The 13470-nt window shown below is 39.5% G+C and overlaps 1 protein-coding gene across 2 annotated transcripts in view; it reads right to left on the bottom strand.

The window, feature by feature from the left end:
* The window catches only part of ABCC2 (ATP binding cassette subfamily C member 2), a 61468-nt gene extending 51956 nt beyond the window's left edge, over nt 1–9512 (bottom strand). Inside the window, exons 1-2 of one of the 2 annotated variants that reach the window (XM_032281277.1) lie at nt 8886–9512; nt 6972–7145 (exon numbers count right to left, since the gene is read on the bottom strand). In XM_032281277.1, the coding sequence (XP_032137168.1) occupies nt 6972–7145; nt 8886–8918 (207 nt within the window). In that variant the 5' untranslated portion in view covers nt 8919–9512. The remainder of the gene's footprint in view (nt 1–6971; nt 7146–8885) is intronic. The other variant, XM_032281278.1, reaches the window with a different exon arrangement.
* Nucleotides 9513–13470: the final 3958 nt, after the last annotated feature.

Below are 13470 nucleotides of genomic sequence, written 5' to 3'. Positions count from 1 at the left end.
CTTAGCCACCAAAATGAAGATATTTATGTGGCACCATCGCCCCTCCCCTCACCCTTTTATACTCCTATCCATCTACCCTTACTCATTCTTTTAAGTCTCATTTATCCAGAATGGCTCAGGCAGAGATAATGGGCCCTTTGTAATGAAAACCAGCCAAAGAAGGAGATGAATGTACCTTTACTTTAACTAATAGGATCAGTGCCATTATTTAGTAAGAAGTTGAGTCAAAGACATGTTAATAACTGGAATGTAGTTTGTTTTTCAAGTATATAATACACTGTAGGGTGTTTTCTCATAAGAGACTATGAGGTTTTGGGTAAACAAATAGCTTCATAGTAGTAAGTTCCGGTTGCCTTTAGCTAAATTAGGAGGTAAAACAGAGCAAGCTAAAGCTAAGGCACCTGCCCTTGGAGATGACTAGAGGACACTAACCAGTAGCCTACTACCCAGGCCAGGGAAAAGGAGGGGGCCTTGCCACAGGCTCATATATATTAAATACATACAACGGATTTGAAATACACTGAGAAATTCATATCAAAAAAGACCAGTTAACTTTATAAAGAACTTCTACAAAGTAATTTTTAAAAATACCCTAATAATGCAGAAAATGAGTAAATAATATAAATGGATTTTTAAAAAACACAAAAGGCTTTTACACATATGAGAATACACTTAACCTCATTAATATGAGAATACAATTTGAAAGTATAATGACATACCATTTTTGCCTAACTAGCAAACATCAAAAACTGTGATACAAAGTTGTTGAGACTGAGGAAAGCCTCTTTGGAGGGCAGTTTGCACTATCTATAAAAATTCTGAATTCATATACCTTTAACTCAGTCATTTCATTTTTTGGAATTTATCCTATGGACACACTTGTATACATACATATATACAAAGCTGTGTATTGCAGCATTGCTCATGATGCAAAATATTAGAAACCAATGAAATTCATATCATATAGGGCACATAAATTATGGTACATTCAAACAATAGCTTCTCAAAGAATCATTACAAAGAAAAAAACAGACCTTTTGTAGGACTGAGATGGTTGCCTCTTGTTACTGTGGAGGGAACTGAGTTCATCCTGGCTTTTTGATACTTTTACATTTGGAGAAATTTTACATATTTCTCTAAGATCTTCCACCTGGATACTTACATCTTAAAGCCTTAGCCATTTTTACAGTCCATCTCTTTAATTTCTCCCGCACCTTTTCTTTCTTTAATTTTTTTTAAATTGTACTTTAAGTTCTGGGGTGCATGTACAGATCTTGCTGGATTGTTGCATAGGTACATACACGCCATGGTGGTTTGCTGACTCCATGCCCCCATCACCTATATCGGGTATTTCTCCCAATGTTATCCCTCCACAACCTTCCCACCCCCCGCTGTCCCTCCCCTAGTTCCCCACCCCCCAACAGACCCCAGTGTGTGATGTTCCTCTCCCTGTGCCCATGTGTTCTCATGTTCAACACCCATCTATGAGTGAGAACATGCAGTGTTTGGTTTTCTGTTCTTGTCTCAGTTTGCTGAGAATGATGGTTTCCAAACTCATTCATGTCCCTACAAAGGACATGAAATCATCCTTTTTTATGGCTGCATAGTATTCCGTGGTATATATGTGCCACGTTTTCTTTGTCCAGTCTATCATTGATGGGCATTTGGGTTTGTTCCAGGTCTTTGCTATTGTAAACAGTGCTGCAATGAACATATGAGTGCATGTGTCTTTATAACAGAATGATTTATAATCCTTTGGTTATATACCCAGCAACGGGATTGGTGGGTCAAATGGAATTTCTATTTCTAGATCCTTGAGGAATCCTCACACTGTCTTCCACAATGATTGAACTAATTTACACTCCTACTAACAGTGTATAAGTGTTCCTATTTCTCCACATCCTCTCCAGCATCTGTTGTCTCCAGATTTTTTAATGATTGCTATTCTAACTGGTGTGAGATGGTATCTCAATGTGGTTTTGATTTGCATTTCTCTAATGACCAGTGATGATGAGCATTTTTTTCATATATTTGTTGGTCTCATAAATGTCCTCTTTTGAAAAGTTTCTGTTCATATCTTTCACCCACTTTTGAATGGGTTTGTTTTTTTCTTGTAAATCTCTTCCTACCAACAGGGATGTCTAGGGAACACATCTGGAAGCCTTCCAATGTGGATTAGCCATTCCCAGAAAAGTCAGACCTGGCACACAACCAGTCCCGAACAACCAGTTTCATCAGTATGGTATGGAATCTTGGTAGTCCTGCATGCAGCTCCAGCAAAATTCTCCTGCCAGTTTTTGGAGGCTGTCTTGGATACTGCTGGGATAAGCTCTGATATTATACAGTAAACCACTAAGTATTTTAGTGCTTCACAAATCATAGATTTATTCCTAAATTACTCCATGAACATGCAGCCTGAAAAATGTGTGGAGATGAATATGTTACCCAAGTTCAGTCTGGGTAGTGGCTGAATCCTTTTTTCCTTCCTTCCCTCCTAGGATTTTTCTTGTTTTACAGCTGTGTATTCTGTCTTGATATCCTGGTTCTCATTGCACCTATTGGGTCAGTTTGGGGGGTGGGATATGACTGAAGTCTAATCAAAGAGGTTTCAGTAAACTTGGCTTCTTTAGACAACACGATGTCTCTGGCTATAGATAAGTAGATATAATCTAGTTTGTGTATCTTTAGGATTTAGAATCTAACCTCAAGAAGAGGAAGTAAAAAAGTATAAAGATGTGTGATGAACACTGGTCATTAGAGAAATGCAAATCAAAACTACATTGAGATACCATCTCACGCCAGTTAGAATGGCAATCATTAAAAAATCTGGAGACAACAGATGCTGGAGAGGATGTGGAGAAATAGGAACACTTTTACACCGTTGGTGGGAGTGTAAATTAGCCACCATTGTGAAAGACAGTGTGGCAATTCCTCAAGGACCTAGAAATAGAAATTCCATTTGACCCAGCAATCCCATTACTGGGTATATATCCAAAGGATTACAAATCGTTCTACTATAAGGACACATGCAAACAAATATTCATTGCAGCACTGTTTACAATAGCAAAGACCTGGAACCAACCCAAATGCCCATCGATGACAGACTGGACAGGGAAAATGTGGCGCATATACACCATTGAATATTATGCAGCCATCAAAAACGATGAGTTCGTGTCCTTTGTAGGGACATGGATGAACCTAGAAACCATCATTCTCAGCAAACTGATGCAAGAACAGAAAATCAAACAACACATGTTCTCACTCATAGGTGGGAGTTGAACAATGAGAACACATGGACACAGGGAGGGGTGCATCACACACTGGGGTCTGTCGGGGGGAAATCGGGGAGGGACAGCCGGGGGTGGGGAGTTGGGGAGAGATAGCATGGGGATAAATGCCAGATATAGGTGATGGGGAGGAAGGCAGCAAATCACACTGCCATGTGTGTACCTATGCAACGATATTGCATGCTCTTCACATGTACCCCAAAACCTAAAATGCAATAAAAAAAAGATGTGTGATGAAGGGTTATCCCTATTTTCTAAGATTGGGGGGTTTTACTTATTTTAAAAACTCAATTGTTCAGGCGAAGGGTTGCGCTGTAATGCACTCCACTGATTTCCTCAGCCCCTTTTGGCTGTGTTTTACCATGACCCCCTAATTTGTTCATTATTCCAACATTAATGGAATGATGTTTTATATTTTGTTGCATCGTGGTGGTATCAGTACGAGTTTGGCTGCTTAGGTAAAAATGAATAAAATATCCATAAAAAAGAGAAACATGTAGATTTTTATGTGCTAGGAGCTGTAAGAAACAGAAGAGCACATATGGGACACTAGCATTTATGTGAAAAAAATATAGGTACATAGCTGATTGTAAAAGCACAGGTTATTTCTAAAAAGAGATATGGGGAACTGGTATCAATGGTTGCCAGCTAAGACAGGAAAGAGTGACTAGAGTACTGTATACCCTTTAAACTTTTTTTTTTCTTGAGACAGGGTCTAGCTCTGTTGTCCAGGCTGAAGTGCAGTGGTGTGAACATGGCTCACTGCAGTCTTGACATCCTTGAACTTGTCAGGTGATCTTCCCACCTCAGCCTCCCGAGTAGCTGGGACCACAGGCACATGCCACCATGCCTGGCTAATTTTATTTTTTGTAGAGATGGGTCTCATCATGTTGGCCACGCAGGTCTCGAACACCTGGGCTCAAGCAATTCTCCCACTTCAGCTTCCCTAAGTCTTGGGATTACAGGCATGAGCTACTATGCCCAGCCCCTTTTGTAGTTATTGAATTTTGTAACCCTCTGAGAATTATCTGTTCAAAAAATAAGTTAAATACATTCATATCCCCATTAAAAAAATAAGGATATGATATGAACAGACAATTCATAAATGAAATATACTTAAGAAATTTTAAAAATCAATTGTGTCAGTATTCATAAAAATGCAGAGTAACTCAATGAGATGTCATGTTTGCACATAAAAGTTGAAAATAACTCAAGTTGTCAATGGTGCAGGGACATGAACTTTAATACACTGTTGGTGAGAATCTAAGTTGGCAGCCTGCCTGGGCTACAGAGCAAGAATCCATCTCAAAAAAAAGGAGTAAAATATCGATATCAATATATGGTACAGCAATGGTACAGAACAGATAAACCTTGAAAACATTGTGCTAAGTGAAAGAAGCCAATCACAAAAAGAGCACATTGTGTATAATTCCATTCATATGAAATGTCTAGAACAGGGAAATCTATAAAGACAGGAAAGAAATTTAGCAGTCAGTTAGGGTTAAGGGGAATGAGTAGACAGGGGTTAAAGAGGATGAAATGTTCTAAAATTGTGGTGATGATAGCACATATGTGTCAATATACTGAAAACTGAATAGTATTTTTTTTTTTTTTGAGACAGAGTCTGAAGCTGGAGTGCAGTGGCGTGATCTCAGCTCACTGCAACCTCTGCCTTCTGGGTTCAAGTGATCCTCACGTCTCAGCCATCTGAGTAGCTGGGGTTTCAGGTGTGCACCACCACACCCGGCTAATTTTTCTGTATTTTTAGTAGAGACGAGATTTCACCACTTTGGTCAGACTGGTCTCAAACTTCTAACCTCAAGTAATCCACCACCTCAGTTTCCCACAGTGTTGGGATTACAGGTGTGAGCCACTGTGTCTGACCTGAATTGTATTTAAATGGGAGAACTGTATGGTATGTAAATTATATCTCAGTAAAGTATTTTGTAAAAGTTAACTAGTAGCTTTTATTAGGATGGGATATTAATCATTAATCAGCTTCTTCTTGGAAGCTCCAGAAAGTGGAGAAAGCCTCCCAACTTGATTGCTTCTACCTCAAACATTGACTCAATTGTCAAAGGTACTGAGAATACTAGTAAATGTTCATTAAATGTTCAGAGTTATTTAATGTTCAGAATGTTCTAACATACTACTTTCCTTTTTTTTTAAGAGATGGGGACTTGCTATGCTGCCAGGCTGACCTCAACTGACCCTACCACTTCCAGCCTCCAGAGGAGCTGGGATTACAGGTATGCACCACTGCGTCCAGCTCTAACATACTCTTGAATCAACCACTATTCACAGAATGCATTCAACATCAACATTAAACAAATGTTGAATTCCACCTGAGTGTCTGAAACATGCTAGGTTCTGCACTGGGCACTCAGGTCAACAAGGGAGACGGTGACCCTGCCCCAAGCTCTGAGACTGTTCTTTTTCTAATCAGAATCTAACAAAACCCACTACTCACTCCGACCTCAAAGTGTCAAGGGGAATTCCACTTCCTTTGACCAAACTCTTTCCTCCTTTTTAAGGCTCCAGGCAACCTGAGTCATTGTTAGGTATGCTTGTAGAGCAATGGAAGCTAGTTTGCCTTTCTAAAAACCTGTTTAAAGATAAGGACAGATAGAGGCTGGGTGTGGTGATTCATGCTTGTAATTCCAACACTTTGGGAGGCCAAGGCTTGTGGTATCACTTGAGGTCAGGAGTTTGTGACCAGCCTGGCTAACATGGTGAAACTCCATCCCTACTAAAAATACAAAAATTAGTCGGGCATGGTAGCATGCACCTGTAGTCCCAGCTACTCAGGAGGGGCTGAGGCATGAGAATCACTTGAACCCAGGAGGCGGAAGTTGCAGTGAGCCAAGATCAGGCCACTGCACTCCAGCCTGGGCAACAGAGTGAGACTCCATTTAAAATAGTAATAATATTAATAATAACAATGACAGAAAAAAAACTAGTGAAAAGAAGCAGATGGCAGATTTTATGAGGTAACTTTATATCCTCGAATGAGGGTCTTGGGTTCCCACAAGACCCCTCCCTCAGTGAGTTGGCGTAGCTGGCTGAAGGCTCCTCCCCTCCTGGCTCCTCCCTGGGCCTCTCCTGCAGACCTGTCCTTTCCATGATTTCCCTACTCATGCTTGTCACTGTACACATTCACCCTTCCTCCCTCTACTGTGAGTGATCATCCTGACTCATGGAATACACAGGGAAAATGGAAACCCTATTTTGGATCCAAATTTTTGAAGATGAGTGATAGTTGGATTATCTCAGCAGGGCAGGAGATCCATTATCTAGCTGATTTTCATGAGGTAGGTATCAACTGAATTGCAGTCCACCAATTTATTAGAATTGTTTAAAGATAGGTGATCCAGTATTTATTTCTCAAATGCTGAAAAGATAATTTGATTGATATATACCCTTTGTGTTTAGGGATCACAATATTCACAAGAATTAAGAGTCACCATTCTTATGCAAAAATCAGAGCTACTTTGATTTAAAAAATGTGGCAAGGGACCAGAGAGAATTAGAGTAGATGGAGAGAGGGAAACCTAGAGCCTGGTTCTACCTGAGACAATGGCACCTGTGACCGCTGGTTAAAGACAAGGAAGAGGACAGTAACCACCAATAAAATGTCTCTGTTATGCACCAAGGAATCAGAGCTCAAAAACAGTGGTGTTTTACCTGCTTAGCAAGGTAGAGTTTGGTGGTAGAAGATCTCTTGGTCCTGGATTTATACACATGGAGAAGCTGCCAGGGGGCCAGGAGCCATAGGAAGCCCAAGGGAATCCACACCAGAACAGTTTGCTCAAAACAAAGTGGCAGGTCTGCCTCCGGACTGTCCAGGAATGAGGAATTCTGGAGACCAAAGGGGAAGGATCGTTGCATACATGCATTGTGAAGACAGAAAACCATCCTGCAGCACATCCCACTGCTTCCAGACAATTTTAACTCAATTTCATATCCATATCCAGCCTTACCCTTTAACTATCTGTATTTTTCTATTTATCCCCATTGATACAAATTCACCATTTAATGACAAATTCAGTTACTTTCTGGCCAACCTATCCTCTAAAAACCTATCTTCCTCTGATTCTAAGTGAATTTCTGTACCAGCTATTCTGAGTAAACCTCACCACTGTGTTTGTCAAATTATAGGATGAAGAAGGACTGTTCCCAAGTCCAAAGGAGAGAATACGTCCCTGGGATACAGAAAATTATTCAAGTTTTTAACACTAGCTGAACTTACTGACAGATGTTCAAACATTCAGGTGCCATTCAGGGAGAATGCTTAGTCATACTGTCTCCTTTAGCCTCTGATGGCCCAGAGTGCTTATATTAAAAACCTGGCCAGTGTTAACACAGCAGTGATAACAGCATTGCGGGACAGAAGGCTTACTACAAGCAAGTTTTGTGCAGTCTTTGCATTCTGCAATAAATGGAAGTGTTTTATTAAGTGGAAGTTGGCGGGGGTGGGTGGGCACCAAATTCTTGTATCTGAGTCACATGAGTACAGATTTTTCTCTTCCTATAGATAGTTAAAATTTGTTTTATATGGTTATATGGTTATCTTTAAAGAAATGGTTGAGATGCCCTGACCAAGAAAATTTATCAGATAGTTCTCAGAATTCTCAAGAGCAGGCCTGTCTAGATACTGTAGCCCATGAAGCCCCACCTTGCCATGGTATACAACCCTGGTCCCGAGAGCCTTGGGGCCCAGGTTCTTTCTAACACACGAGGTGCTGCCCAGGTGCTCTGCTATCTCATCCCTGCCCCGTCACCTCTGCATAAGGTTATCAAATGTTAGAATTCAGAGGAATCACTTAAGATACTTAAACTATGTTAAATGCCCCAGGTGATTTTGATGCTGGGGCTAGGATTTTGCAGATGACACTCTCACTAAACCCTTACTGAAATCACTAAATCCTAGGTCCTTTTTTGTTTTCTATTCCACTAAACCTTTGATACTGTTGATTGTCCTCTGTCATGAAATTCTTTGCTATCTATTACTCCTTGATGTTACACTATTCTTTTTCACCCTGTCAGTGGTGCCTCTTCTTTTCCTTAAAAACAGTATTACTCAACTCTAGTTGTTCAAAAATTATTTCAGTGCTCATGATGCCCAAAGTGGCATTGCTATACTCAACTTCTAGTTCATATCATTAGTTGCCAGTTCTTCTAGAACTTATCATTATCATTTCAACATCAGCGTATCTTAGCAAGACTCAATCACAGATCTTCTCTTCCTTTTACCAGCAAAGTATGCAACAATTCTCCTTCCTCACACTGATAAAATTGGAAGGTTTTTACCTATTTCTCTTTAGAGAAGGCAATTTTGCAACTAGCTAGTACAAGAAAAAAAGAGTCCGAGATAAAACTAAAATACGATAGAGAATAAATTGCATTACCTTTCCCAGATCTTATGTCCCTTATGTCCTCTGGAGATATTATGAATTACCCTTTCTAAAAAAGCCTGAGCTTTAGACCAATTGCACATCTAATGTTTGTGGTTCTTGTTGGTGGCCACCCTAAGTTAACTAACTGCCACTTGTTTTGAGTCTGAGTAGAGTCAATATGAAGATAAATGTAATTTCTCACCCAAAAAGTAGAGTTGCAGAACTTCTCCAGCATGATTCTTGGAGTGTGTCTGGAATGAAGGCTCTTCTATTAATACGACTGTATTGATTCTTCTTTACTTGTTTCCGCAAAAAAGGTGGAAAACAAATTATCTACCATTCTGATATTCTGAGTAAAGGATGACCTTTCATCCCAACAATTTAATCGTTAACTTGCCTAGATGCGCGTGTTATATTGCAACAGCGGATGAACATGTGACTAAAAAGCCCAAGGGACATGGAGACTCACCAGTTGCCAAAGTACAAGAAGCCTCATAGGAGTGACCATACATTAAAGGCATCACTGAAAGAGGTCAACAGAGCTGGCCAACAAATCAGGAGTGCACAGTCTTTCATTTTCCTAAGGACATTTGACCCACAAAGGCCAGCATCAGTGGAGGGGCAGGAACCCCTAAATGTGCAGTTTCACTTCTGTTGTAAGATCTTAGAGTTTACAGAAATTGAGTTTAAAGAAATGTGAAATATCCTTCTCCTTTATATTTTTAATTAAGACTAGAACCTTAAACATGGTTTAAACATGATATAAACTTTGTTTGAAGAAGTCAGGTTATAAAATAGCTTATCCAGGCAGAGCCCACCACAGCTCAGCAAAGCCACTATAGCCAGACTGCCTCTCTAGATTCCTCCTCTATGGGCAGGGCATCTCTGAAAGAAAGGCAGTAGCCCCAGTCAGGGGTTTATAGATAAAACTCCCATCTCCCACGGACAGAGCACCTGGGGAAAGGGGTGGCTGGGGGTGCAGCTTCAACAGACTTAAACAGTCCTTCCTCCCAGCTCTGAGGAGAGCAGCAGATCTCCCATCACAGCAGTCAAGCTCTGCTAAAGGACAGACTGCCTCCTCAAGTGGATCCCTGACCCCCATGCCTCCTGACTGAAAGACACCTCCCAGCCAGGGTCAACAGATACCACATACAGGAGAGCTCCAGCTGGCATCTTGCGGAGCCCCTCCGGGACGAAGTTTCCAGAGGAAGGAACAGGTAGCAATCTTTAATGTTCCACACCTCTGTTGGTGATATCCAGGCAAACAGGGTCTGGAGTGGACCTCCAGCAAACTCCAACAGACCTGCAGCAGAGGGTCCTGACAGTTAGAAGGAAATTAACAAACAGAAAGGAAAAGCATCAACATCAACAAAAAGGATGTCCACACAGAAACCGCATCTGAAGGTCACCAACATCAAAGACTGAAGGTAGGTAAATCAACAAAGATGAGGAAAAACCAGCACAAAAAGGCTGAAAATTCCAAAAACCAGAATGCCTTTTCTCCTCCAAAGGATTACAACTCGCCAGCAAGGGAACAAAGCTGGATGGAGAAAAAGTGTGATGAATTGATAGAAGTAGGCTTCAGAAGGTAGGTAATAACAAACTCCTCCAGCTAAGGGAGCATGTTCCAACCCAATGCAAGGAAGCTAAGAACCTTGAAAAAAAGTTAGAGGAAATGATAAGTAGAATAACCAGTTTAGAGAAAAACATAAATGACCTGATGGAAGTGAAATATACAGCAAGAGAACTTTGTGAAGCATATACAAGTATCAGTAGTTGAATCAATCAAGTGGAAGAAAGGATATCAGAGATTGAAGATCGGCTTAATGAAATAAAGCATGAAGACAAAATTAGAGAAAAAAGAATGAAAAGAAATGAACAAAGCCTCCAAAAAATATGGCACTATGTGAAAAGACCAAACCTATTGATTGATTGGTGTACCTGAAAGTGATGGGGAGAATGGAACCAAGTTGTAAAACACACTTCAGCATATTATCCAGCAGAACTCCCCCAACCTACCTACAAAGGGAAGCCCATCAGACTAACAGCAGAGCTCTGTGTAGAAACCCTATAAGCCAGAAGAGAGTGAGGGCCAATATTCCACATTCTTTCTTTTTTTGAGATGGAGTTTCACTCTTGTTGCCCAGGCTGGAGTGCAATGGCGTGATCTTGGCTAACCGCAACCTCTGTCTCCCAGACTTAAGCGATTCTCCTGCCTCAGCCTCCCAAGTAGCTGAGATTATAGGCATGTGACACCACGCCTGGCTAATTTTGTATTTTTAGTGGAGACAGGGTTTCTCCATGTTGGTCAAAAACTCCTGACCTCAGGTGATCCGCCCACCTCAGCCTCCCAAAGTGCTGGTATTACAGGTATGAGCCACCATGCCTGGCCTCAACATTCTTAAAGAAAAGGATTTTCAACCCAGAATTTCATATCCAGCCAAACTAAGTTTCATAATGAAGGAGAAATAAAATCCTTTACAGACAAGCAAATGCTGAGATATTTTGTCACCACCAGCCTTGCCTTACAAGAGCTCCTGAAGGAAGCACTGAATATGGAAAGGAAAAACCAGTACCAGCCACTGCAAAAACATACCAAATTGTAAAGACCATCAGCACTATGAAGAAACTTCATCAACTAATGGGCAAAATAATTAGCTAACATCATAATGACATGATCAAATTCACACATAATAATATTAACCTTAAATGTAAATGGGCTAAATGCCCCAGTTAAAAGACACAGACTAGCAAATTGGATAACGAGTCAAGACCCATCAGTGTGCTGCATTCAGGAGACCCATCTCATGTGCAAAGATGTACATAGGCTCAAAATAAAGGGATGGAGTAATATTTACCAAGCAACTGAAAAGCAAAAATAAATAAATAAATAAATAAAGTAGGGGTTGCAATCTGAGTCTCTGATAAAACAGACTTTAAACCAGAAAAAAAGACAAAGAAGGGTATTACATAATGGTACAGGGATCAATGCAACACGAAGAGTTTCTCGTTAATATGTAGATAACAATTTCTAATATAACCATATTTCATATTGGTTATAAGCACTTGGAATTGTACTGGGTTTTCTGTAAATTTTAGAAATGAGTTACGTAAGTACTTTGATATTGCTTATGCTGACTTAAAACTCTAGCAACAAAATGCTGTAAACTGTGTCTAACATTAATTTAAATTGAGTGATCATTACTTTTATTAATGATCTTTCTTAAATATTCTCTATTTTAATGGATCTACTGAAATTAGCACTTTGTACAGTACAAAATAAATTCTACATTTGTTTATATTTTAAAACATTGAAACTTTTGCTGACGTGTTTGTCAAATGATAACTGGAAGCTGAGGAGAATACAGCTCAAAGAGAGTAGCTCCTTAGATACTTCAGACTCTGGTTACAGCTTGTCTTGATCTCTTGGATCTCCTCACATCTTTGGTTTTTGCTTTAATTTATTAAATGTATTTTCCATACTGAGATTTTTAAAAATGTATTAATTTGTACCTTAAGCACTTCCCCCCATTTGTGTAAAAACAATAAAACTCAAATAGGATGATATAGAATAAAGAATATGTTGAGTACCAGAAAAAAAAAAAAAAGAATTTCTTATAGTGCGGTCTACTGGAGATACATTCTTTTAGGTTTTGTCTGCATGAGAATATCTTTATTTCACTCTTATTTTTGAAGCGTATTTTCACTGGATATAAAATTATAGTTTGAGAGTTTTTTATTGTTATTTACTTTAATACTTTTTTCATTTTTTGAATATGTAATGTTTTCTGAGCATCTACCTCAGAAGAAAGTTAACAAAGTGAATTAAAATCTGTATTAGAAATTTAAATCATTTACTGTAACCCTTAAACAAATACAAATAATAAATTAAAATCATTTTAAAACAAGCAAGATTTTTATTTTTTGTGCTTAAAACATTCTTTTTATTTTTCTGTTTATGTATTTATTTATTTTGAGACAGAATCTCTCTCTCTGTTGCCCAGGCGGGATGGAGTGCAGTGGCGTGATCACGGCTCACTACAGCATCATACTCCTGGGCTCAAGGGATCCTCCCATTTCAGCCTCCTGAGTATCTGGGACTACAGGCACACACCACCATGCCCACCTAATTTTCTTTTTTAAATGTTTTGGAGCCTGGGCTGGTCTGAAACTCGTGGGCTCAAGCTATCCACTCACTTTGGCCTCCCAAAGTGCTGGGATTACAGGCATGAGCCACTGTGTCTGGCCTAAACATTCTAAGTAATCAAAAAAAGAGACGGTGGGGAAACTAAATATTCATCAAAACAAGTTGCTTAAATTATAAAATATGTACTGACATGGAATATTGAATAAAAAAGCAAGTAAGGAATAAGGAAGTCATGAATCTTTCCTAACAATTAGTAAAAATCTGAATAAACAGAAAAATCAGTAACTCTTCTTAGATCTATAGAGAGATGAGGATATACAGGGCAAATCGAAGAGATAAACAAGTGAATATAAAAAAATCACAGTTTACTGGAGCAGAAATCTCAGTGGGAACCAGTGCAAGAGCAGGAAAACCTGAATTGTAATTGAATTGCCTGAGGCTCAGTGTAGACAAGTTTGAGAGAGAAAAATTCCAGAATGACTCTATCAGAAGGAGGGGATAATCTCCACACTTTCATGCGTTTACCTAGAAGAATTCAAAGAGGTTCTCAAAGTTTATTCCTTTTTTATTAGAGAAAAATCTGCCCTTGCTTCCATGCTCCTGGCAGAGGGGATAAGAAAAGTAACCATTTGACCTCTCT

Source organism: Sapajus apella, unplaced genomic scaffold (assembly GCF_009761245.1).
Source record: "Sapajus apella isolate SASKATOON/1434 unplaced genomic scaffold, GSC_monkey_1.0 scaffold13, whole genome shotgun sequence".
Classification (NCBI taxonomy): domain Eukaryota; kingdom Metazoa; phylum Chordata; class Mammalia; order Primates; family Cebidae; genus Sapajus; species Sapajus apella.
This window is presented reverse-complemented; position numbering and strand designations above follow the sequence as displayed.